This window comes from Lepus europaeus, chromosome 6 (assembly GCF_033115175.1).
Source record: "Lepus europaeus isolate LE1 chromosome 6, mLepTim1.pri, whole genome shotgun sequence".
NCBI classification, from domain to species: Eukaryota; Metazoa; Chordata; class Mammalia; order Lagomorpha; family Leporidae; genus Lepus; species Lepus europaeus.
The window spans coordinates 6009321-6035927 of NC_084832.1; the positions used below are offsets into that span (position 1 = coordinate 6009321).

Sequence of the window (26607 nt, forward strand, 5' to 3'; positions counted from 1 at the left end):
TCTTCAATTCAGACTAGACACGCATGACTACTGCTCTCACTGATGTAAAATCTGCAAGATTTCCATGACATTACTCTGACCAATGTTAATTTTTCCACAACTTTATTTTGAATAAATTAGCTTATAATAAACATGGAATTAGAATAATTAAGGTAGATGGGATGGGCATTTGGTGTGGCATAAATCATTTGTGTTCCATGTAGGATTACTTGTTCCAGTCCCAGTTTGCTTCCAATCTAGCTTCTTTTAACATGCACTCTGGCTCAGTATTTGTGTCCCTGCTAGTCAGGTAGAAGACCCAGATTGAGTTCAAAACCCCTAACTTTGGCGCTTCAGATCCTGGCCATTGTGGGCATTTGGCAAGTGAACCAGCAGGTAGAAGGTCTTTATCCATCTGTCCTTTTTGCCTTTGAAATAAAATGAAAATAAATGAATAAAATAATTGAAATGGTACGATCAGGCTTCACTGACCTTTAACCAATAATAATATATTTTTATCATTATACTTTAGAGAAGGTTTTAATTGAAAATTAATTAACAAAAGGGAAAAAAAAAAGTTCAGAACCTGTCTCAGTCGGTTTATATTTCACTAAAAGTTGCTTTTTACTGTTGCTGAAGCAGTCTGAATCTCTCTAAGCTTGTGTTTATTCTGACTTTGATTAGGAAGAAGAGGAAAATGAATCCAGTGGTCTAAAATGCCTCCTTTATAATTTTTTCGGACTTTTCTAGCTCAGTCCTTAGGCTGAGAGTCAGCAAATGAGCAGATAACAGTTTAATAGTGTATCCTCTCATTAAAAAGTTGGTAACAAAAAAAAACCAAACAAACAAACAAAAAGTTGGTAACAAAAGTGTATTTCCTGTTTCGGATTTAGTCTCCAGTTCTTTTAAAGTAATGAATTAGGCTGTTCATATAAGCTAGTGCATGTATTTAGATAACAACAGAGAAAAAACTAAATTTACACTTTTATCATTTAAAATCTGGTTACCGTTTCCTTCAATGTAACATGAAAATGAATCTAAAATCGCTTAACAATACATATAATCGGGCTCTGTGGTTTGATAGACTTAACTTGTTTTAATTCCTACTTTTTTTTTGTTTAAAGATTTATTTATTATTTGAAAGGCAGTGTTCCAGAAAGGCAGAGAGAGAGAAATCCTATATCCACTGTTTCCTTCCCCAAATGGCCAGAGCTGGTTGATGCGAAAACAGGAGCTCAAGAGCTTATTATGTGTCTCCCACATGGGTACAGGGGCCCAAGCACTTGGGCCATGTTCTGCTTTCCCAGGCCATAGCAGAGAGCTGGATTGGAAGTGGAGCAGCCAGGACTAGAACTAGCACAGGTGGCAGCTTTACCTGCTACGCCACAGTGCTGTCCCTTAAATTCCTACTTTTTAAAAATCATTTTTCTACTTTGTTTGCTAGTCGGCAGCAGGAAATAGAAGAAAAACTCATTGAGGAAGAAACGGCGCGAAGAGTGGAAGAATTGGTGGCAAAAAGAGTAGAGGAAGAATTGGAGAAAAGGAAGGATGAAATTGAGCGAGAAGTTCTCCGAAGGGTGGAGGAAGCCAAGCGCATCATGGAAAAGCAGTTGCTCGAAGAACTCGAGCGACAGAGACAAGCTGAGCTTGCAGCACAAAAAGCTAGAGAGGTAACGCTCGGTCGTTTGGAAAGTAGAGACAGTCCATGGCAAAACTTTCAGTGTTGGGTTGTGTCTCCTGCTCAGTTCAGAAAGAGATGGAATACAGACTATCTAATTCCTTTCTCATCTAAACTTACATTGCTGCAAAGTTAATTTTTTAGCCTATTCAGAACTGCTGACTGATACATAAAAGTTTACTTTTTCATTAAACTTACTCAAGGATACTTTTTGATTTAATGGAACTGACTTACTATTTGAGAAGTGTTTGAAACTTTTGCCATGGCTGCAGGACTATATTCTTTTTTGGGAGGGTTGGGGAAGACCGGGAGCGGTAAAGGGAAAAGGTTAAAATTCCACCTGTGGTTGTATATTCTTTTCTGTTAACACTCTGTTACCTAGACTGTGAGAGGCTTTTTGCCTTCAGTCAGATTAAAAAGAGCAGGGCCTAACGTTGAGTGACAGTACCTGCTTTTGATAAATAGGTTTTCTCACCCTTTTTTTCCTCCTTTTATTCTTTACTCCTTCCCCAAATCCTGCTTCAACACAATGGACTAATTCTAGCATTCTGATCATAAGGCCCTCCATTTCCTAATGTGTTTCAAGGAATCTTTTTAGGAAAAATGTCCAGATTATTCATCCACTTTTTTAGTATCTACTAACAACTCCTTTTTTTCTCTAGAGAGTTATGAAGGAACAGGTTGTCCTTGTCTGGAGTCAAGCTAAACACATGATTTGTTTTATCAGCAGCTGGAGCAGAAGTTGAAAATGTCTTTCTGTGAGACAGTAATTTGCTACTGAAGCTTTATGGCTTGTTTGCACTGATTACTCCAGGATCCTAAAACTTGGTCAAAGTCACTGAAATACTCAAGGCAAATTATTGTGCAGCCCTGAGTGTCCGTCAATATAGTTTGCATAATGAATATGGATCCCTCTGGTGTGTGATACAGAAAATTCTGTAGTTCTATTTTCTTGAACTGAAATATTTGACTCAAAATATGACTCATTGTCGTTTTTCGTCAGTGTTATTGTGGACAAGTTGACATCATATTAAATCTTTCCAGTAAGCTTAGCTTTTAAAACGCATTTTCCCTTGTCCTGTTAACTAGATATACATGTCTATTGTGGATTTCATAGACTATGAAATTGAATGTATAAATTTTTATTTATATGCATGCTTTTAAAAATTAAGATATTTTTGGAGTAATGGTGCTGTCTTGTAGCGAGTTATTAATCATAGTAAGATTTTTTTCTCTTCATTTCCTTTTTGTTTCATATTAACAATTTTTTTTTACACGGACACAACCCTCTGACAATCTTTCCAAATATTAAAATCATTTGAATATGTATGCTGTGATCTGAACACTGCCCAATCCATCAAGCAATCTTCATATAGTTTGCATTATAAAATCATTAAATTCTCCAAGAGAAAATAAATTACAGAATTTTATTTCCTGACCATGCATCCCCTGGATTCCTGAATTTCAGTTCAGACTGTAGATGACAATATAAGCTGCCTTTAGAAATTGTCAACATCTGAATGTTAAGTCCATTTTCCCCATGGAAGAAGCCCTTAGTTCCATGAAGTATGGATTACCATTTGTATTTTTCACTAACAGTAAATGTATTTTTCTTATTAATTGTTTGCCTTAGGAATGATGAATTACATTTTTTGTTCCTTCTTACCATAAACATCTGCATTCCTCAGCTCAGCCTTCCTTGTATGTTGTTTCTTTATAAATGGTTGAGCTGCTGATGCAGGTATTGCCAAGCTAACAGTACAAATCATTTTAAAGAGGAAGCTGGCGCGTATGGCAGCCGAGGAGCACACTCTGCAGGACACTGGACAAGACAGTAAATATTCAACTTTTAATGCTGATTAAAGGAGTATAGGTAAAGAATACGTAGGTATACATAATTGGTGAGACAAATATTCACTTTATTTATATTTTATATATTATTTTTTTAATTTGGTAAATACTATCCAGTTTTGTAGTTGTCCTTGTTGATTTGTGTGATATTAAAGTATTAGTAATAATTGCCAGGAAACTATCCTTAGGGAGGGTTTAGTCGGTTGCTGTTTGGACTGGGAGGGATGATTTAAATTTAGTGCTAGCAACCAATTTTAGTGGCTGCAGTTTATCATTGTCAGACAGAAGGTAGCTATAAAGCTGCCCCGTAAGTCAGATCAAAAAAGTTCAGAGGAAGATTAGTAAATATTTATCAGTACAAATAAACATTTCATTTTTCTAACATCTTAACATGTCCTCCCCTTTAGGAGGAAGAACGTGCAAAACGTGAGGAGCTAGAGCGAATACTGGAAGAGAATAACCGAAAAATTGCAGAAGCACAAGCCAAACTGGTAAGCATAAAGGAGTACTTATCCTGTACCCCCACCCCCATTTTTTCTTATCCTAACCTCTTTCCTAATTTTCCTAAGTCTTTTAAAAACTAATAACCAAATCTGGCAGAGAATTAAACCAACTATTACTCAGCATTTCATTTTGAAGTAGTTGCCCTGTTACTTAATCAGTAGCCAGCGTATATAGTAGATTGTTTCCTGTGCCTGGTTTACGAATTAACTTCAGTAATTGAATGCTAAAGATATATGTAAAAGTTGATTCAGAGCAATTTTAAAACTAATAAACCAAAATGCAAACATTGAGGGGAATTTTTTTCTTTAATAGAAAACTATCATTTACATTTTTCATTTAATTTTGTGTTGTTTTTAAAGCACATACTATTTATTTATTTATTTGAAGGGCAGAGAAGGAGAGAGAGGTAGAGCCAAAGGAATATTCCACTTGCAGATTCACTCCCCAAATAGCTGCAACAGCCAAGTCTGGGTCAGACCAAAGCCAGGACCTGGGAACTCCATCCTGGTCTCACATGAGTAGCATGTGGGCCTTCTTCTGCTGCCCTCCCACAGACATTAGCAGGAAACTTGGGTCAGAAGCAGAGCAGCCAGGACACAAACCGGAATTCTAATATAAGATATGGGACACAGCATCACAAGTGGCTGTGTAACCAGCTGTATACAACCCTAGCCTCCATACTAGCATATTTAACGTAGAATACGTTTTTGGTGTCCTAAGCTTTTTTTGATTTAAGAATGAATATATTTTGATAGTCTGAGGAAGAAAAAAGCTAGACTTAAAGGACATGAATATACATAAATGAATATACATAATACATGAATATATTCAATACATGAATATACATAATCCAAAACATAAGAGGGTAGTTGGGTATTTTGAAACTCTTATTAGGGTGATATTCAGGAAGACTGCTTCATAGTGAGAATACAGATCAGAGATAGAAGAAAATTTAGTTATGATGGCAGAGGCGGGTACTTGTTATTCAGTGCCCAGGGATGGAGACTTGTGGTTTTAGAGAAATATCTGGAAAAGCGATGAGGATAATACTATCAAAGAAATATACTTGCTGCTAATGTCATCATGTTAACTGGGAAAACAAAAGCAAGTTACAAGCTTTGGTAATGTAAAAATGCAATTCTATTGCTTGCTTATAAATGCACAGAAGAGCCCAGAGAGTCTGATGAGTTGACATTAGATCCCATTGTGAGACTCTGGATGAAGGAAGACTATGGACTACTATGGAAGACTATAAGACTACTATCTTATAGTAGATAAGAATGTGAAAGATTAAGGCAATTGTTTCTAGAATATGATGTTTTAAAAGAGTGGGTGTCCCAAATAAGAGACAGTACTGGAAACTTAATGAGCATGACACAATGAATTCTTCATAAATAATCATGTCCTGGCTTTTGTGAAGGCCATAGTAGAATCTGCATTAAAAGGCCTTATTCCTGATTTCTCAGTGAAAGACCTTAAAACTGCTTAGTAGAAAAAAGCGATGTGAGTGAAATGGATGAATCATTTTAAGGTACCATTCCTTGCTTCTGAATATTGTATACAATAATGCCTTTTTAGTGGTTGCATGTGAAGAGAGAATCTCATTGCAGGTCATAGGAAGTTACAGGGAGAGAAAGTGTGAATTTTAATTTGAGTTTTGAAGGTTGAGCTTTGAAGGGTGAAAATAGTCTGTTTTGTGGGGCATGGCCATTGCAGAAGAGAATAAAAACATGATTGGCAGATGAAATGAGAATTCCTCTGAGGACATGATAAAGAGATGGGATAGCTGTGGTGGTTTTGTTCTGTGTACTTCCTGGAAACTTCTCAGCTCTTTTGACCTTGAGATAGCTAGGAACAGTGTGCCACCTCATCTCTCTTGAACAGCCTTGTTTGTTTATGCTAATGAACCATAAAAATATAACTTCCTTGGGTTACTTTCTGGGAGAAGATAAGTTTCCCCTAGAGGAGTACTTCTCAAATAGTAATAAAATGGCCCGTTTTTGCTTTTTAGTCCTAGATTATCTCAAACTTCTGTTTTTGCAAAATATAATATGATGGGATACTGGAAAAATGAGGTCACATATCAAAGCTTTTAAGACACGTGTTCTTGGTTTCTGCTTGTTCATTTGAGTTTTTGCAGACTGTCACTGGTCTGTGGTCATGCTTCAAAGTAGCATGTTCAAGAACACACACATTTAAATTTGATACACAAGGGTGTGACACTATTGTGATGGTGAGTTGTTGATACACTGCAGTGAAGATATCTGGGGGAACAGGAGTTGCATTTTAAGAAAGTTGAGTAAGAATTTGGACATATTTAAAGCATTTGCTGTGTTCAGTATAATTGGGTACATAAGAAATTATTTTTCATGTTGGAGAAAAAATTTTAAAGTTGGTTCTATTAGGAAGGTACAGTAGGATCCTTTGCATGTAGGAAGAGAATATTGTAGACCACATGGAACTCTCCTAGGTGTATCAATAGTGGTAATTTATCTTGTTGATCCAGCAGTTGCTTTGTGACATCATAAATATGCTATAAATGTGTTCAATTTATTGTTCTATACATTATATAAAACAAGAATAAAAGAAAAAATTCCAGTGTCCAGATAATAAGGGAAGAGAATGGCCAAACTATTCACTAAAATCTATATATTTGTTTCTTAATAATTGTTGGTATAACAACTCAACTCCCAAGTTAACTAATAACACGGAAAATTTGCTGAGTGATATGGATAATATGCGATAATTGACATAATTGCCCTGGGTACCCTGGGAAATCTTCCTAAGAGATACCCCTTAAAGTGGGCCTTGATAGGAAATTTTAAATAGGAAATAAACGGGAATGTGGTAGAATTAATTAAGCATGGCACAGAAAGACCTTTTGGAAAATAGAACGAAGGAAAGAGTATCTAAGCTCTTGATAGTGGGAAAATGATAGTAATTGTACTAGGAAGTGGTGAAAATAATAATAAGCCATTGGGTATAGTAAGAAATTTGTGAGGAATATTGTGAGGTATGATTTTGAAAGTTTGAAGAAAGGTTGAAAAAGAAAGTGCTGTGAAACTGAGTGGTAGATTCTTAAAACATTGTAACTATTAAAAAATAACACAATGATATCTTTGAAAAATGGTTAAAGACCAACTCCCTAATTTTAAGTTTTTCAAATTTATTTTATTTGAGAGACAGACCCCATCTGCTGGTTAACTTCCAAAATGCCTGCCATGGCTAGGGCTGGGCCAAGCCAAAGCTGGGAACAATCCAGATGTCTCACAAAGGTGGCAGGGATGCAGCTACCTGAGCTGTCACTCAAGTCTCCCAGCCTGCACATCAGCAGTGAGCTGGAATTCGGGACAGAGCCGGGACTGAACCCAGGCACTCCAAAATGGGATGCAGTCATCCTGGCCGGTGTCTTAACCATGACACCAAGCACCCAATTCAGAGGTTGAACTGAGTTACGACTGTAAAAAATGTTAGTTTGGCTGCATGTTTTCACTAAAATAAGAAAATCAGCTCTGGTCCATAAGTTTTTGCTCATTTCAGTTTCAAATTGTGTTACCAAGTTACTTGGTTTGTCCATAAGGATACAGAAAGTTATGAATCAGTAACAAACATACTTGATTTGTAAAATCAAATAAAAACAAACCCAGATGTAGCTAGACTTGGCTTTTCGGCAGATTGGTTCCCAGTTCTTGAGTTCATATCGTATCATGTGCGATTATCTTTGAATATTTGAAAGATGATTGTTAATAAATAGAGAAGTTTAAATTATGTGCCTGGAAAAATCCCAGATGTTAATCTGAAGTGTATATGAATCTTATAATTTGGCAAGGGAAGCAGACTAAATAAAAGGTGATAGATGTTGCTGTGAAATAAAACGTTCTTGCAGGAGGTTGAGTCAGTAGGAAGAATTACTCTCAAACTCTCCTGGAGATGATAAAAAACACAAAAGAATAGCATCTGCTTCATTAATCTCCATGTAAACTACGAGTCATGAAAACAGTTTTTAATAAAATTATAAATAAGCAACATGCTAGTCAGAGGAAGGACAACAATTTTGGTGGTGAGGGTTCTTTGGGGTTTTAAAATACATGTAAATTACACATTTTAGATGTATGTATTTCTCTAATATTTACGTAGTTGTATCCTTCCCCCTTGCCTAGCTTGCTAGTTTGATAAGAAAATAAATACCATATTTTAAAGTTGGTTATGTACAAAACTGTTTCAAAAATGTAAGCAGAATTTGTTTTTTAATACATCTACATGGTAGGCTGAAAAATGGCCCTTTCCCCCAAGGCTATATGTGTTGTAATTCCTAAAATCTGAATGCTAGCTTAAATAGCCAGAGGGGGGAGGAGGCTGCAGATGTGATTAAGTATCTTGAAATGCTAAGTTTATTCAGGGTTATCTGGTGATCTTAAATGCCATCATGTGTATCCTGTTAAGAGAGAAATAGCGGGAGATTCACCACATAGAACAGATAGGAGAAACTGAAGTAAAAACAGCAGGTTGGAAGATGGAAGTGATGTAATTAGAAAACAAGGAACCGCTTGAAGCCTCTAGAAGCTGGAAGAGGCAAGTTGCTGTCCTCTTGTAAAAAGTCTCCAAAGAAGAGTATGGCTCTGCTAACACCCAGATTTCGGCCTGGTGATGCTAATTTCAGGCTCTGACTTCAGAATGTCTGTTTTGAGCTAAAAGTATGGGGAGTGGTTATTAACATTGTAGAAAACCTAGCTCACTTGTGAGTTACAGTTACACTGTATGGAAGGCAAAACTTAGAAATAGTATACTTTCATATTTAGCCAAAGAGGACTCTGTACAGCTATAGAGCAACTGGAGATAGTGAAGAATAAACTAAAAATAAAAGGAATCAACTCTTGATGTTTTGGGGGGAAATTTCAGTTGATTCGGATTATAAAGTGTTCATGATTGGAAAAGAGTGCAAGTGATTCCTAGATTGAGGCATCTCAGCAAAATCCAGGAGTTGATGAGATGATTGAAGTGGGGGAACCTGCGAGGGGTGTCATCTGAATGGTGTGACATGGGGGAGACTTAATGGTTTGAATGCCTGGCCCCTCTAAAAACCCAGGTGTAAACTTTATTTGCACTGTGATGGTGTTGTGAGGTTTGAGCTCATGAATGGATGAATGTCAGTTATACTGGAGTTTCATCTGCTCTTGCTCCCACCTCGCATACACTGTTGTCCTGTAATCATGCCTTCTGAGGATGCTAACCCCCTAATGTTGCACTTCCCAGCCTCCAGAACCTTATAGTTTACCTAGTCTGTGCTCTGTTACAGCATCAGGAAATGGACAGAGACCCACAAGATTGCAGAAACAATACCAGATAGGACTGAAAGGGATAGAAAGGGGACGTGATGAAGAAAGGCTGTCAAACTGCTATAGGCCGGCGCCGCAGCTCAATAGGCTAATCCTCCGCCTTGCGGCGCCAGCACACCAGGTTCTAGTCCCCATCGGGGCGCCGGATTCTGTCCCGGTTGCCCTTCTTCCAGGCCAGCTCCTGCCTTCGGATCAGCGCGATGTGCCGGCTGCAGCGCGCCGGCCAGGGCGGCCATTGGAGAGTGAACCAACGGCAAAGGAAGACCTTTCTCTCTCTCTCTCTCTCTTTCTTACTGTCCACTCTGCCTGTTTAAAAAAAAAAAAAAAAACTGCTATAGAATCCACACACACAAACACATGGGGTGATATGAAGACAGACAAAAAGAATTTTAAGGATAAAAGTGATGTGTTCATAGGCCAAAAAGCCCTGGTGACCACCAAAAGCAGGAAGAAGCAAGGAACATATTTTTTCCCACCTAAAGAGCCTTAGTTTTGTTCAGTGGATAGTGATTTGGGACTTAATCCCCTTATGGTAGAGTTTATAAGTCGAAACAGCATAGTTCTTAACGTGGCTCAGAGTATTGCATGTACCTATTTTAAGAAGTGGAAATAGATGACGCTAAATGTCAATGTCATATATTTTTAATTTGATTGAAGTGATGGGTAAGTCAGTTAAAGATTTTTAGTCAGTGTGAGAAGCTTGTTCCTGATTAACAGAAAAGAAAAGGATGTAGAGTGGGCAGTAGTACACATTTTTTTAATGGTTGCTGATACCGCATAAGGATAGATTTGGCAAATTGTATACCTCAAGGAGGTAACCCTATTAGAATAAAGGGGATCTTTGTGTCTTACCTTTTTGTGCTCTTTTTTAACCTTGTACATGAAGACTTTTTACTAATACATTGTAACCTTTAAGGGTCAGAACTAATTGGATCAAATTTTTAAAAAAATTATTTATTTGTAAGGCAGAGTGACAGAGAGAGAGGGAGATAGACTGAGATCTTCCATTATCTGGTTCACCTCCCAAATGGCCACAATGGCAAGGACCGGACCCAGGCAAAGTCAGCAGTGCGAAACTCCATCTAGGTCTCTCATATGCATGGCAGGGCCCAGGTACTTGCTGCTGCTTTTCCGGGCACATTAGCAGGGAGCTGGATCCAGAAGTGACGCAGCCATGACTTAAACTGGCACCCAGTTAGGGTATCAGTGTTGCAGATGGTGGCCTTACCTACTACGCCACAACGCCAGGCCTGGTTTTTAAAATATTTTCTTATTAGTTACTTTAAATGTAGGTTATAGTGGAAAAGATAAGGGTTTAAAATTACAAGTGACCGTGGATAGGATTTGTGTCCTGGAAGTTGCAGAAAATCACATTTCTGAGCGGAGTCGTGGTTCCTAATTGCTGCTTTCTATCTTTTCATTTTATAAAATTTCACAGACACACACTTCCAATAGAGAGTAGATGTTGGTATTCCTATCTGCTATAGAAATGATTGCCAAGGACACATTGATTAAGTCTATAGACAACATAGGAAGGAAAATGCTGAGCAAAATGATATTTACAAAGTCAGCAAACCCTGTGGGTAGAGAAGGGGACAGAGGTAAAGCAGCCCTTCAGCTGTCATGGTGCACTATAATTTTGTGTATTCCTTCTCAGTAGTCACTCATTGGGTTAGGGAGCAGAGTCCTGAGCGTAGTCGTTAGGAAGGCTAACCCTGTTGTAATGACTTAACTATTGTAGGTGTTAGCTTTCTGCTTGGTCTCCAGGATGTACATCACACAGTCCTTATGAGTGCAGGTACATAGATGAACTACCCCACTCCTCAGTGCAAATAGTCTTCTGCATAAGTGTGAAACAATAGGGGTGGAATCCTCAGGAAGGAAAAAGTTAACTACAGAGGGAGGCTAGGGTTTAGAAAAACACCTGGCAAAATACAGGGTCCTGCCACACTGAAAGGAGGAAGAGCAGGAAACAACTTTTTTATTGTTTTGAAATATATAAAAATGAGACATGACTTTTGATTTTAAATTTGGGGGGGACGTCAAGTCCAATTGAGTAACATTTACGCTTAAAAGATATAACAAAATACAAAAAATTGTATTAAAGGTAGCACATTTGCTCAATTTTTTCCCCAAATAATTGCATTATTAAGAACTACTAGTTGGGCCAGCGCCGTGGCTCAGTAGGCTAATCCTCCGCCTTGCGGCGCCAGCACACCGGGTTCTAGTCCCGGTCGGGGCACCAGATTCTGTCCCGGTTGCCCCTCTTCCAGGCCAGCTCTCTGCTATGGCCCGGGAAGGCAGTGGAGGATGGCCCAAGTGCTTGGGCCCTGCACCCCATGGGAGACCAGGAGAAGCACCTGGCTCCTGCCTTTGGATCAGCACGGTGCGCCGGCCGCAGCGCACGGGCCATGGCGGCCATTGGAGGGTGAACCAACAGCAAAGGAAGACCTTTCTCTCTGTCTCTCTCTCTCACTGTCCACTCTGCCTGTCAAAAAAAAAAAAAAAAAAAAACCTACTAGTTGGTATCTTAGCTCTGAGGGTTAATCCTTGCCTACATTTGTAGACTTAAAACAAATGGGGGGAGCATTCTAGCACACCAGTCCCATTTCAGATTGCTATTTCAAGTAAGTACTGGCTGCTCTGCTTTAGATCCAGCTCCTTGGTGATGTGCGTGGGAAAGCAGCCATGGATGGTGGCCCAGGTACTTGGTCCCTGCCATCCACAAGGGAGACCTAGATGGAGCACCAGGCTCCTGGCTTGTGATTTGGACTAGCACTGGCTATCAGTCATTTGGGGGAGTGAACCAGCAGCTAGAAGATAACTTCCCATTGTCACTCTCTCCTTCTAATAAATAAGTCTTAAAAAAAAAGTTTTAATTAAAGTTGATTGTTTACCCAAACTACGGTTAATTTCATTGTAATAGTATAATTAAATTTCTATGAAGAAAAGTTGCTTTACTGTAAAAATTTTGTTTTTAGCTTTTAACTAGGTGATGTAATCATATAATTGTATTTTAGAACAATAGTGAAATCCCTCAGTTTTCTTGCACCCACCCACTTCATCCCCATTTCCAGAAATTGTAGTTATGTTTTTAATTTTTCTAGAGTTTTGAAAAGGCATATTTAAGGAGGTATGTTTAATATTGTCCCTTTTTTGCACAAAAGTATACATTCTTTCCCCATATTTTGAGAGAAAAATATCTTTCATTTGCTGGTTCATTTCCCAAATATCCACAGGCTGAAGTCAGGAGCCAACAACTCCCATCTTGGTCTCCCACATGGGTGACAGAGGCCCAAGCACTTGGTACCATCTTCTGCTACTTTCCAAGGCATATTAGCAAGGAGTTGGATTGGAAGTGGAGCAGCCAGGGCTTGAATTGGCATCTAAGCAGTGGCTTAATCTGCCATGCCACAATGCCAGCCCTAGCATTTTGGTTTTTCTCACTGAACAATACAACTTGGAAAATTTTTTACATTTCCTTTGTATAATTTCCTTTTTGTTTTCTTTACCAGCTGAATGGTATTTTCTTATGTACATCTTCCATTATTTAATTAGTCCCATATTGGTAAATAATCTATTTATCCCTGTTTTTTTTTTTTTCCACAAACTGTGTTGCAATGAATAACTGCATGAATATATCAGTTTTGCCTCAGTGCAGGTATACTTGTAAGATAAATTCTAGAAAATAAAATTGCTGGGTTATAAGTATGGTAAAGCTAACATTTAGATATTATCAAAGTGCTTTTATACAATGGCAATACTGTCACACTTTTGAATTTGTCAGTATAACAGAGTTATATATTATTATGTCTGATTTTAATTAGATCTCTATTTAAGGTTGAGGTTTTAATTTTTTTTTTTTTTTTTTGACAAGCAGAGTGGACAGTGAGAGAGAGAGAGACAGAGAGAAAGGTCTTCCTTTGCTGTTGGTTCACTCTCCAATGGCCGCCACGCTGCAGCCGGTGCTTCGCGCTGATCCGAAGGCAGGAGCTAGGTGCCTATCCTGGTCTCCCATGGGGTGCAAGGCCCAAGCACTTGGGCCATCCTCCACTGCACTCCCTGGCCACAGCAGAGAGCTGGCCTGGAAGAGGGGCAACCGGGACAGAATCTGGCGCCCCGATGGGGACTAGAACCTGGTGTGCTGGCACCGCAAGGCGGAGGATTAGCCTATTGAGCCGCGGCGCTGGCTTTTTAAGATTTTTGAAGGTTCTAATACGCTTTCCCAGAGCTGAGTGAGAGCCCTAGGGAAAACTGAGTCTTGGTATTGATTCTATTGGCAAAGGTCCCCATGTATGCACACAAGCAAAAAAACTTTACTGTGGCTTGATTCACTTGCATGCACCCAACACTCCAAAGTGTTAGTATAAATAAAGTATCTGAAGATAATCAAAGGCAGATAATTTTTTTGGTGATACCACTAAAAGTATAAGAAAGAGAGACTATTTGAGATGGTTTCCAAAGTACAGATAGGATTATGTAGGAGGAGAATGGAACGAGCAAAGGAGAAGTGATGGAGATAGAAAAGAAAGGGTAATTTAATACGTAGTAGGAACACAAGTGGAGCCAGAGCAGAGCAAAGTATGAAGTCTTACGGAAGCATGCTAATACAGGAATTTAAGTTGTATTCTGTTGCCAGTGGAATCATTGGATATTTGAAGGCAAGCGAGCCATGATCAGGAGTCAGGTCCAGCAGTATGATGTAAAAATTGCAGGACACTCTGGAAGCAGGGATGCTATTTTAATTGTGCCCGAGATATGTGGCTCTGCACTGGTGTGATAATAGAAATGGACTTCAGATGGAGAGAATGTAGAAGAATTAAACTTTGTGATTGGTTATGATGGGACAGAAGAAGAGAAGGCAAAGTATAGAGTTTGGCTGGCAGTGGAGGAGGTGGAAAGTGTTTATGTATTTTAAGGATTTGGTCAAAATGTAAGCATTAAACATGTCACATTGTAAAGGAACCACTAGGTCTCCTAGTTGGGTATCTAGTAGTCAGCTGTAAATGTAGTGTAGAAAAAAGTTTTGAGACAAATAAGGTATACAGTTGTGCATCACATCACAGTGGGGGTACCTTGTGAGGACTGCGTCATTAGGTGATGTTGGTTGTTGAGCAATCGTATGGGATAGCCTTTTTTTTTTTTTTTAATCTTTCATGAACAACTTTTTTTCTAAGATTTTATTTTATTTGAAAGGCAGAGTTACAGAGGCAGAGAAGGAGAGAGAGAAACATCTTCCATCCGCTAGTTCACTCCCCCAAAAGGCCCAATGGCCAGAGCTGAGCTGATTCAGAGCCAGGAGCAGCTTCTGGGTCTTCCATGTGGGTGCAGGGGCCCAAGGACTTGGGGCCATCTTTCACTGCTTTCCCATGCCACAGCAGAGAGCTGGATTGGAAGAGGAGCAGCCGGGATTTGAACTGGCGCCCTTATAAGGAATGCTGGCACTGCAGGTGGCAGTATTACATGCTGTGCCGCAGCGCTGGCCTGTGGTGGGTAGGCTGCAAACCTGCACACTGTGATGCTGCGCTGATAAGGCAATTGTAACACAATGGTAGGCTTTTCTGTATCTAACTACAGAAAAAGTACAGATAAGAATATGCTATACATGATGTTTAAATGGTATTCCTTTATAGAGCGCTTAGATGCATGGACCTTGCTGTGGGTCTATGAGTAAATCATTCAGTGAATGTCAAGGCCTTGGACATTACTGAATTCTACTGTTGACTTCATAAACACCGTATACTTACACTATACTAAATGTATAAAACTTTCTTCATTAATAAAATTAACCCTTGCTTGCTGTAACTTTTTCACATTATAAACTTAAAAATTTTATGAACTTTTTTGGCTCTTATTAAGAACATTCAGTTTTAAAACACAGACATTATAGAGCTGTACAAAAAGATTTTTTAAAATCCTTATTCCATAAATTTTTTTCTAGTTTTAAAATTAAGATTTTACTCCTTAAACTTTTTTTGTTAAAAATTGAGGTAGAAACAACACAGGGTAGAATCATCAGTGTCTTTGTCTTCCACCTCCACATTGTGTCTGCCCCCAGAGGTTTCCAGGTCCATCACATGCATGGGACATTCATTTCCAGTGACCACAATATCTCCTTCTATAATACTTCTTGAAGGACTTGCTTAGGCTGTTTTATATTTACTTAAAATTAGAAGGAGTTCACTCAAGTACAGTGACCAAAAAATACAGTAAAGATAAGGGTACTCTAGAAGGTTATGGGGGGGCCGGAGCTGTGGCTTGGCAGGTAAAGCCACCGCCTGCGGTGCCGGCATCCCATGTGGGTGCTGGTTTGAGTCCCAGCTGCTCCACTTCCAATCCAGCTCTCTGCTGTGGCCTGGGAAGGCAGTGGAGGATGGCCAGAGTCCTTGGGCCCCTGCACCCACATGGGAAACCCGGAGGAGGCTCCTGGCTCCTGGCTCCCGATAAGTGCAACTCTGGCCATTGTGGCCAGTTGGGGAGTAAACCATCGGATGGAGGACCCCTCTCCCCCCCACCCCACCCCTCCCCGCAACTTTGACATTCAAATAAATCTTTAAAAAATAAGGGATGAGTTATGGGGGAAAAATGGGTTTAAAAGTTGTTTATTTTTGGTGCAAAACATTTTGAAATTCCTGCATATTTTTCATAATACACATTTTCTATGAACTTTCTGAAGGCCATTGTACATAAATCATAATTTATTATTACCGAGTAATATTCACTGTACATAATTCTTTGTGCTATACTTTTATATGACACAACACAGTAACTCTGCACCACATTCACCACAGACACACACTGTGCATTGTGGCACAATTTTATGAAGGCTGTGATGTCACTTGGTGATAGGACTTTGTCCTGTAATTTTATGGGACCGTTGTTATATGTATACTACATCCTTGGCCACAGTGTTCTGTAGGTGGGGCAAGGCTGTATTTCAGTTGTTGGATTTTCTACCTTGCTTATTCACTAGGTTCCCACTGCTTTTAATTCTGATCTTCATTATCTCTGACTACAGTGAAATTGCTTGGTCATCCATCTTCCACCTTTCCAGTGTACCCAACACTGCGGCCTTTTTTTTTTTCCTTTTTGACAGAGTGGATAGTGAGAGAGAGACAGAAAGGTCTTCCTTTTTGCCGTTGGTTCACCCTCCAATGGCCGCTGCGGCCGGCGCATCTCGCTGATCTGAAGCCAGGAGCCAGGTGCTTCTCCTGGTCTCCCATGCGGGTGCAGGGCCCAAGGATTTGGGCCATCCTCCACTGCCTTCCCGGGCCATAGCAGAGAGCTGGCCTGGAAGAGGGGCAACTGGGATAGAATCCGGCGCCCCAACCGGGACTAGAACCCGGTGTGCCTGCACCGCAAGGCGGAGGATTAGCCTGTTAAGCCACGGCGCCGGCCAACACTGCTGTCTTTTAACCTTTTTCTCTTACGCACTTCAAATGTTTTTTTGAAGGTCCCCTTCACCTTCGTATAAGGTGAATTTTAAACATGTTACGTACCAGATTTCATTCCCTTTGCCATCCTCTGCTATAAAGACTATAGTCCAGTGTTGCATTTTACTTAAAAATTAACAGACAAAAAGAAGGGGCCAGTGCTGTGGTATAGCAGGTGAGGCCAACCGTCATCCCATATGGGCACTTATTTGGGTCCCTGACAACTCCACCTGTGATCCAGCTCTCGCTACTGTGCCTGGGAAAGCAGCAATGGCTGGCCTAAGTCTTTAGGCTCCTGCACCCATGTGGGGACCCAGAAAAAAGCTCCTGGCTTCGGAATAGCACAGCCCTGGCCATTGCTGCCATTTGGGAGTGAATCAGTAGTTGAAAGATCTCTCTCTGCCTCTCTCCCTCTTTATCTCTATGTAATTGTACCTTTCAAGTAAATAAGTCATTTTTTAAACAATAAAAGAGTGATTAGGTGAAGTTTACTTTTATATTAGAGAATATATGGGAAGAAAGAATTCTAAAAAGACATTTGAACAGAATTTGCGTATGGAGAAAGATTCCTGAATTTGTATCCATCTAGAAAAAATTTCAGTAGAAAAATGGAGATGAAGGCACTAGCTTAAAATTGGGCTTTGAATATGAATAGGAAGGCAAAGGCATTAAAAGGATGGCAGTAATCAAGATTGGAGGAAAAACAGTTTGATGATAACTGAAATTAAAATCCTAGGGTTATGACAAGATCTATGAACCCTGGAGGCTGTTAATGTTTGAAGTGGGCTGAGTCTTTGTTGTGGGTCTTTTGCATTGTAGGATGTCCTACCTTCTAGATAGGAGCCATCCTCAGATGTGACAGTCAGGACACACTGTCCAATGATCCCCGGGAGAGGAAATAAAATTATACCTGGTTGGAAAATAAGAAAGAGGATGTGGTATCCGTGGGACACTGGGAACGGGGAAAGATTTGATAAAGCAAGAGTTCATGAGAATGGCCTGTATTAGTACAAGAGAGAAAATCCTTTGTAGCTAAATGTGGGTAGAGAGTTCATTGCTTGAGATGAAGAAGTTTAAGGCACTTTAGGAACTTAATCACATGTATATGAAATTCAGTAGCATTTTATAGTCACCAGTCACAAGGTTTCCTCATCTTTTCCCTCTGAAGAATTAGGTTTACAGGGTTTCTTGGTATGTCTTTCTAATTATATAGCGTTTGGTAGATGATGCACTGTGAGTAAATCTGTGCCTTGGTTTCTGATTGACAGTCTGTTAATCATACTAGAGGTATAGATCATGATAGGTAATGTGTAGGAATTGTTCCCCATTTTCATTCCCTACAGTTCATTTAATTTTTATGAGAAAATGAAATACAAAATGTGTAGTAATAATTGAAATCTTTTCTAGTTTCTTCATTTCTTTTCCCTCTACCACACCTTATGAAGTATACTCTTATATGTTCATATTAATTTTAAGTTGTCACCAGACACCAGAAATATTAATTTAAAACAATTCACAGGAAGTTCTAATTTTTACTTTTAACTTTCAGGCTGAAGAACAGTTGAGAATTGTTGAAGAACAAAGAAAGATTCATGAGGAAAGGATGAAACTAGAACAAGAGCGACAGCGTCAGCAAAAAGAAGAACAAAAAATTATCCTGGGCAAGGGGAAGTCCAGGCCAAAACTGTCCTTCTCATTAAAAACCCAGGATTAAATTGCAAACTCTGAACTTTTTACGAAGAAAATGGAAAAACTTTGTATGGTAGCTTCATGTTGAAGTGGTTTTTTTTTTTTTTTCCTTTTTTTTTTTTTTTTTTTTTTTTAATTTGGAAAATCTGGAAAGTTAGCTTGTTCTAATAGGGGCTATGCTCTGCAATTCCTTTTTTTCCCCCCTTTTCCTTCCATTAAGTCAAATCCTTATCAGATCATTGTTATCTTCTAAAAAGTGATATATTTTTCACCAGTTTGGATTCTACTAGTGGTCTGAAGAACAGCAGATCACTTTGTGTACTATGGATGGTCTGATAAGGTTTTTACTGACCCTCTGACTTCAGAGTTATACTCTGTTTATTACATCATAATGCTGGTTTTGCTGACTTTTTGTTTTTTTATATATTTATAAAAAAAGAAAAAGTTGGTAATTGCATTGGAAAATTCCCAGGGTATTTCTGGACCTGTGTGGTGTATTGTTAAACCAGTGTCCTTGTGATACTGTTGCTCTTGATGTTCCTGATACAGGTAAGGAAATAGTTGGTCAACCCTGATACAAAATATATATACATTTCAGTATTGTCTCTGTTCAATTTGTTTTTATTTCATTGACAAAATCAAACCAGCATTCCCCATTGTGTAAATAAATGATTTTGCTGAATAAAGTAAAGTCTTAAATTCATATGTTCAAGCAATTTTTTTTAAAAGTTCTGTTAAGTCTTAAAGAGGGTGGTTTACTTTTTGATGGTCAACAGTTTAGAAGTCTTAAAATGATGCGATATTTCCTCTCGTTTATACTTTTAACATAGGGTTTATATGTACATTAAATATACTTATGAATTAATATTTAATGGCTATTTTTACAGATAATCTGCTTTTTGCTGATAGAGCAGTTATGACATCAGTATGACTTTTAAGAAAGACTAACACCCAGAAAGATTTGAATTTGCAAACTCTGTGCCTCTGTTTTAGGATATAGGATTTATCACCACAAATTAAAGACTAGAAAAAATACTTTTAAAGTTTACAGAATCTTAAATCATTTTCAAAGTGGGCCATCAGAAAGAACATAGCTTTGTACTTTCAAAAAAAGACTTAGGTAATCAAATCATCTTCAGTGTAGTGTACTTATACATTTATTTTTTGGAGCAAACATGCTTAAACTTTTTTATAAGAATTTTTTTTTTTTGCATGTGAAATCTTATAGAAAATGTTTCATTTTATACACTAGAATCTGCCTCATTCTTACATAAGGTTTAATTCTGCTGGTGTTAAAACATTTATTCACAAAAGGGATATGGATATAAAAATGCTGCCTGAGATGCATAAGCATGTCATCAGAGTAAATACTCCCCAGTATGTTGAGACCGTTTGATTGTTCTCTAAGCTGAAAATGTTAGTTACTGAGATGACTAAATGGTAGAGTATTTTGTGTGTGCATGCTAAGAAAAATATTTCTTTAGTTTTGAGGTCTTCAATGAGTAATTGTGAGGAACAATAAGATCAGTTTAATCTTTAAAAATAAATTTTTAAATAGGCATGAACTGTAGTGAGAACTTTTAGTGAACATGATACCTATTACTCTAAAATCAGTTTATTTTCCTAAGGAATACAGGTTGCCTACGGATTTTTATCTCAATATAGATTAGCTCTAATTCATGATTCTTACACTTTATTTCTTTTTTACTGTAATTTTTTTGGTACAGATTATTGTTCCTAAGTTCTGTATTCAGATTTTTGGAAATGTTTATTTAAAAATTGTTCTGCTATACAAGTATTCTAAACATTGTATCTAAAGAATCCTGGACTTAAAGTATTTGAAATAAGCTTATGCGTGCCTTTTAATTTTTTTTAAGTTTCTTACTGCCACATGTGGTATGAAATTACAGTAAGTTGCTTAATGACATACTGCAGTATCTGCGTGGTGTTGGAGACTCACAGGAGACAGTGAAATTGTTCCTCTGCTTGGTATTGACTGTTCTCAGCCAGGCTCCTGGAAAGAGGATGTAATTGTTAAAAATCTACACTCAGTCTTTTGTGTGCTGCAACAATGTAGTAATTTGTTTTTCATTTGTTTCTGCTGCCTTTGTGTACATATTATAAGTTAAAATTTTCACCCAATCTAGTAGCAGTTTAGATGTTCCCTAATTTATTAAATATGCCTTTATTCACAATTTGTTTTTTAGGCTATTAATGCATTACAGACTTAACTGCTTATTTTTATTACAGTATTTAAAATGTAGTTATTGCCATTAATATTGTGTGGAGTTTGCAGAATTATCAATTGTATAAACTCTAAACCTTTAAATTAGCTTGATGTGAGAACTCTTCAGTGCTTTAAATAGAAGAGATTTGTAGTTTAAGGAATACTACTTCAGTTTCCCTTATGAAGATGTAGCAAATTAGACTGTCCTGACAATCTAGTCATTTAATTGTGCTAGTATGTGTCCATAGCTTTTGTATTGCCATCTTTCCAAGATAAAGCAATACCTTAAGAATTTTCAGTGGTTTTGTATTTTTTTATTTTCTAATGTACACAAAGCACAGAATTCTGACTAGTTGACCTCTGCGTATCATTTCTGGTGCCTCATTTACTTGAGGGATCCTCAAGTACATGGCCTTTTTTTCAATAAATTTTTTTGAAGATCCCACATTAAATAACCTTAGTTTTCCACTTAAGTAAAATTTCTCTAGAGCTAATTACTATTAGAGTTTCAGTTTTGTCAGTTTTCTGCTTTACACCTCAAACCATCCATCGTTTGGCGTTACTGGCTATGAACAATGCTGAAGACAGTTATCTTAACAGTTTGAGACCCCTGATTCCCTCCAGGAACCTTGTGAACACTCAAATGCTAGAAATGTATTAATTATTAAAAGTACGTAAGGTAAAAAAAAAAGGGGGGCGGGGGCCTCAATCTAGAAGTCTAGAATGGGGTTAGAAGCCCAGCAGTAGGCTCCTATGTTTAAAGTGTGAATTACCCTTGAACAGTGGTCTTGATTCCTTCACTATCACCTTTTAAATTCATTATTTTTATTTGATGTAAAGTTACTTCAACACCTAGTGTTTCATGGTGGAGAGTGCAGTAATATGGGAAGTTTGCATTTGCCAGTACTCTGCAGTATACTTGTGTTGGATCCGCTGTTACTTGCTCGAGATGGTTAGATCATGTCTCCTGCCATTTGTGGTGGCTGCACTTAGTACGTGGAGCTGGGAAATAATGGAAAGGGATACAGAGGACTCAAATGTAAATACAGTGTGTGCGTGAGGGTGACCCAGTCTCCTACCCCACAAACTATTTCTTTGGAACTTTGCTCAGATTTTACAAAGTAATATGTATTAACATGTTTGCTTGTATATCTGTTAGGCTTCCGTATTCATGCCCTGCACATTGAATGATAGGTGCTTTTAAACCTAAATCATTATTGGGTTTATAAGTTAAATACTTCATTGGAGGTCATTTGAAAAGGTTGCTCTTCCCTGAGCCCCCCAGTGGTTATCAAAGGCTGTTGGAATAGTTCAGTTGTTTATACTTTAAAATACTGTGTCTAAAGCTAAAAATAAAAGTTTTACAGTGATCCAGCAGTTTCACTGTGACACAGAGTTGTGTGTTTTTAATTGCATCATTGTTTTCTGAGATTGGTACACTTCCTGGATTGTTAGAATAAAAAGTTACTCTTACACATTCGGATGATTGCTTCCTTCTCATTCTCCAGGCTTTGGCTATGGGTTACATGAAAGGTAAAATAAGGAATTAAAGGATTATGTAATTCCAGTTGGTTCTAAGTGCTTTTGAACCTCTTCTTGTAAAGTGGGAAAAAGAGGGAGCAAAAAGTGGTTTTGTGGATCCAGAATAGGTGATGATATCACCTTTTGGCTACCAACAGTGACTTCCCAGAATAATTTAGCTTTATTTTCATAGTATGAGTGCAAAAGTGGAATTCTTCTTAGGAGAGGTTCAAATATTAGAATAAATGATAGGACCCAAATGCACAGCTTGCTGTCACCTGTTCCTTTGTCTACCACACTACCCAGTGCATTTGGGAGTGATGTGGAATGCTGGCTGGTCTAACACACCTCTGCAAATAGAAATGACGTTTCATCCCAGGTGCTCTAGCTGTTAGAAGCCTTTCTTGTGTTCTTGTCGTCTGTGCTGTGTGGCCTTAGTGATGCCATAGAAGAAAAGGTATTGAGTTCTGACTGGTAGTGGGAGAATACAAGAACACTTCCAAATGTTCCCTGGAAAATGGAATTAATCTATTTTGGTGCAAAAGTTTTGAGATCCACGCCATTTTTCAGTCACTTTCTGTGAACTCTTTTAAAGACCCTTGCATAGGGCGTCTTGCTTTCATAAGGAATATGCCTTGTGATTCGGAAGGTAAGTTGACTGAACTTAAATGATTGTCTTAACCAAGCTTAGTACTTTCCTGAGACAAGTAGGCTCAAAGTGAAGGTGTGTCAGTGTGGAATAAGCAGAGTTTTAGAAGCAGACTGTGATTGGGGGGACAGGGGGCAGGGTATGGTAGAGTTGTTTTCAGAAAGGGTTGTTATTTTGCTCCCGTTCAGGAAAGTCATCCTCGTGGAGGTACATTGGGCCAAAAACGTGATTTGCCAGAGTTCTTGTACAGAGGGTACAGGTTCAGGAGAGGATTACAAGAACATGCACAGCTTGGACAACACTTACCACGAACTTCATTTTCTGTGATTTAGGGAAGCTTGTTTTCATGAAGGGTATGGTACATGTGTCTTGAAGCATGTCTTTACAATTGATGGAAGACTTTACAAGAAACACTGTAAGTCCTACAGACCAAAAAGTGCTATGAATTCAAAGGCAGAGACAGAATTACTAGGTACGTTTTCTTGGGCAAAACTGATTGCCCTGTTAGAAAACTGAAAGTATCCAACTGGGTTTCACACTTGCTGCCTCACTCTGTCTCATAACAGAGAAATTTCCAATTGTTTGTTCATTTGACTTTGGAACTTCCTCAACTTCGAAAACATTGTGCTGGAATTTTCTCCGCTCCCTCTACATCCTGGTAATCACACAGTCACCAGATTTCACTAAGAATTGTAAAATGAAGTGCAAGTGCAAGGAAGTATTAGGCAGATGTACAATTTCTGCCTGGCCTTTGGTACATGCTAACACGAAACCGTTTTGCCTGGCACGGTGCATGCACAGTAGTAGATAAAAGTGGCTTGCGGTGACAGTTACTGAAATTTTACAACTCAAAATTGTGTGCTATTGCAGTTTTTAGTCTTAGCGAGTCTAGTTACTAAAAGTTGATAAACATTCACACTTTATTCAGTAGTAATCTGGTTTTAAAGACTTTAGTAATCTGTGATTTTAAAGAGTAGATTTACATTTTTCCCAGGGTAAAACGCTTTGGGTGAGAGACTGATTTTCTGTAAACAGTCTTTTTGGAAGCTGGGTTATTTTCAGACAATGCCAATTTCCTTTATTTCCTCTAGTTTACTTGCAGAGAGGATGTAGTGAGTTAAGAGGTCACAAATCCCACAATAACAAGCTTGCCAAAATACGAAAAGTCCTCCCCACTGAAAGATGTTAGCTCTTTTTAAGAAAACATTCGGCTAACTATACAGGGGCACCACAGAAAGCGCATAAAATGAGATTGAAAGGTGCATATTTAGCTGCTAAATTTTAAGACGATCGTTTATTTTTGATAATACACAAGTTCATGACCGTTTTAAAAGTTCCCCACATGCACGGATTCAAAGCTGCCATACACGTTGTCTGCCAGTCCGGCCGCCCCAGTGTGTTGAAGTAGCCGGCAGCAGGCCGGGAACCAGAGCTCCACTCCCGCGAAGTCAGAAACGACGGCGCCGGCCCCTTCCGGCGGCCTCGCCGGGAACTCGGATCGACGTCCCGGCTGCGGGCTCCCCAGCAGCTGTGTCCACCGCGCCCAGCGCTGCGCAGCGCGATTTCCAGCTTCAGCCGCTCCGTCTCGGTCACACACCCCGACCTGCGACCGAAACGCACGTCCACTGCGCTTAATAAAAACAAAAACCAGAGGCCCGGAGCGGAGTGCGGCTCGTCCTGCGGCGGGAGCGGACCGCACGGGTCCCGGCGACGAGCGCGCGGCCACTCCGCGGCCACTGCAGGCAGTCCGAGGAGAGCCCGGGGCGAGCGCACGGCGCCGGTGCGCAGCGCCATCCGAGAGGCCGGAACACGCGCGTCGGCAGAGCTCCGCGGGGCCGGCCGGAGAGGCGCGCTGACCGCGGGCCTCGGCCGGTGCCCGCGGGGTCCGGCGGCGCTGCGCTCGCTGGGCGCGGGCGGCCGCTAGTGGGCGCTGTGGGTCCGTGGAAGCTGAGCGCGCCGCCCGTCCGCGCTCGCCCAGGCTCAGGCGAGACGAACGCCGGCCCCTCCGCGCGCCGACACGCACGGGCGTGGGCTCCCACGGCCGGAGAAGCGGCCCCGCGGGAGGGCGCGTGCCGGCGGCGGGGAGCGCGGGAGCCGCTGACTCCGGCACCGCGACCTGAACCCACGGAGCGGAGGCGCCGCTCGACGGGGGCCCGCGGAGGACCCGCAGCCTCCGCCTCCACCCGCGGGCGCCTCGCTCTCCCGAGTGGAAGGTGCGCCGCGCAGTGCGGCCGCCCGCCCAGCACTCGGCGCTCCCGCGGCGCCGTCCCTCGCCGCCGGGCGTCCGCGCCGCGCCGCTCGCCTCACGCCGCCCGCTCGGGGCCGGGGGCGGGGCTCACCTGTCAGCCGGCGCCCCGCCTCGCGGCGCCCAATGTCGGGCGGGGGCGGCGGACGGACGGGCCGCGCGCCCAACCAGCGCGCGGCTGCCGCGCGGCGGGCCAATGGGCGGCGCCGCTCGGGGCGGGGCCCCGCGTTTATAGCGCTCTGACAGCGCGCCGGCCGCGCTGACTCTCCTCGGCGGGGACGGCGGCGCCCGCCGGAACGAGGAGCCGCTCGCGCAGCCGGTCCCGGCGCCCTCCCCGCACACAAAGGCCCGCGCGGGTCCGGCGCGCTCCTACCTGCTCCGCGGGCCGGGCGCCGCGAGGACTGAGGAGGCGCCCTTCTCCGCTCCGCGCCACGGGACATGGAGAGGCGCCGACGCGCGCTCGGGCCGCTGCCCGCGCCCCTGGATCTATAGTCTGAGGCGGCCGCCCCGCGTCCTCCCTCGTCACCCGCCGCGGCTGGCCCGGCACGCTGGAGCCGCACGAGAGCCGGCCGTCCGAGCTGCGTCCGGCGCGGCGCCCCGGAGCCCCGAGCCCGCCGCGCCGCCGCGCCCCGCGCGTGCGCTCCCGCCCCGCGCCCTGAGGGCCCCGCAGGGCGAGCGCACCTGGCCTGGGCCGCGCGGCGTGTGCGCCCCCGAGGACTGGGCAGCGGGTCCCGGCCTGCGCGCTGCCCCCGCCGGAGCGCGCAGACCGGCAGCGGCTTGGCCATGGCCGTCCGGAGGGACTGCGTGTGGAAGTACTGCTGGGGAGTTTTGATGGTTTTGTGCAGAACTGCGGTCTCCAGGTCGATAGTTTTGGAGCCTATCTATTGGAATTCCTCGAACTCCAAGTAAGTGGCCTCCGCGCCCCGCGCCGTCCGAGCGGGAGGAGGAGGGGTCGGGCCGCCGGCTCGGAGCCTCGGTCCCCGGGCGCCCGCCCGCCGCGCGTGGCCCTCGCTCGGCTCGAAGGGGCGCCCTCTCCGCTGCGGTTTCCCCCTCGCCCCGCAGCGCGCCGGGCCGCAGGCAGCCCCGGGGGCTCGGGTGTCGCGTCCCGGGGCGGTGTCCGGTGGCGATCGCTGACCCTGGCCGCTGTGCGGGGACCCGGGGCTGCAGCCGCGCGGGCACCGCGGGCTCCGGAGGCGCGGGCGGCGGGCAGGGCCCCGCGGCGGGCGGCCGGGGCGGTGCGGCGCACCTCGCGAGGGAGCCCGGCGTCGCCGCCCGCCGCCCCCGTTCCTGGCGGCGAGGGAGCCTGCGCCCGGCGTGTCGGCCTTTCGCTCCCTCGGCCTCGGAAGCCGCGCCCGGGACTCTGCGGGCTCCACTGGATTCCGAGGACGGCTTCTGCCAACGCGCGGGGCCCTGCCCGCCGGGCGCCGCGCCTTCGCCTTGGGGGTGGGGGGCCTGGGTGGGAGAAGGAGAGGGGTTCTCGGGAGCCGATTTGCTG

At 42.0% G+C, this 26607-nt stretch overlaps 2 protein-coding genes across 2 annotated transcripts in view; both read left to right on the forward strand.

The window, feature by feature from the left end:
• ARGLU1 (arginine and glutamate rich 1) overlaps nucleotides 1-19173 on the forward strand; it is a 31813-nt gene extending 12640 nt beyond the window's left edge. The window contains exons 2-4 of the mRNA XM_062193951.1: nucleotides 1424-1649; nucleotides 3916-3999; nucleotides 18331-19173. Of these exons, the coding sequence (XP_062049935.1) occupies nucleotides 1424-1649; nucleotides 3916-3999; nucleotides 18331-18495 (475 nt within the window). The 3' untranslated portion in view covers nucleotides 18496-19173. The remainder of the gene's footprint in view (nucleotides 1-1423; nucleotides 1650-3915; nucleotides 4000-18330) is intronic.
• Nucleotides 19174-25829: 6656 nt separating this feature from the next.
• Nucleotides 25830-26607, forward strand: part of EFNB2 (ephrin B2) — a 43149-nt gene continuing 42371 nt past the window's right edge. The window contains exon 1 of the mRNA XM_062193952.1: nucleotides 25830-26017. Within this exon, the coding sequence (XP_062049936.1) occupies nucleotides 25896-26017 (122 nt within the window). The 5' untranslated portion in view covers nucleotides 25830-25895. The remainder of the gene's footprint in view (nucleotides 26018-26607) is intronic.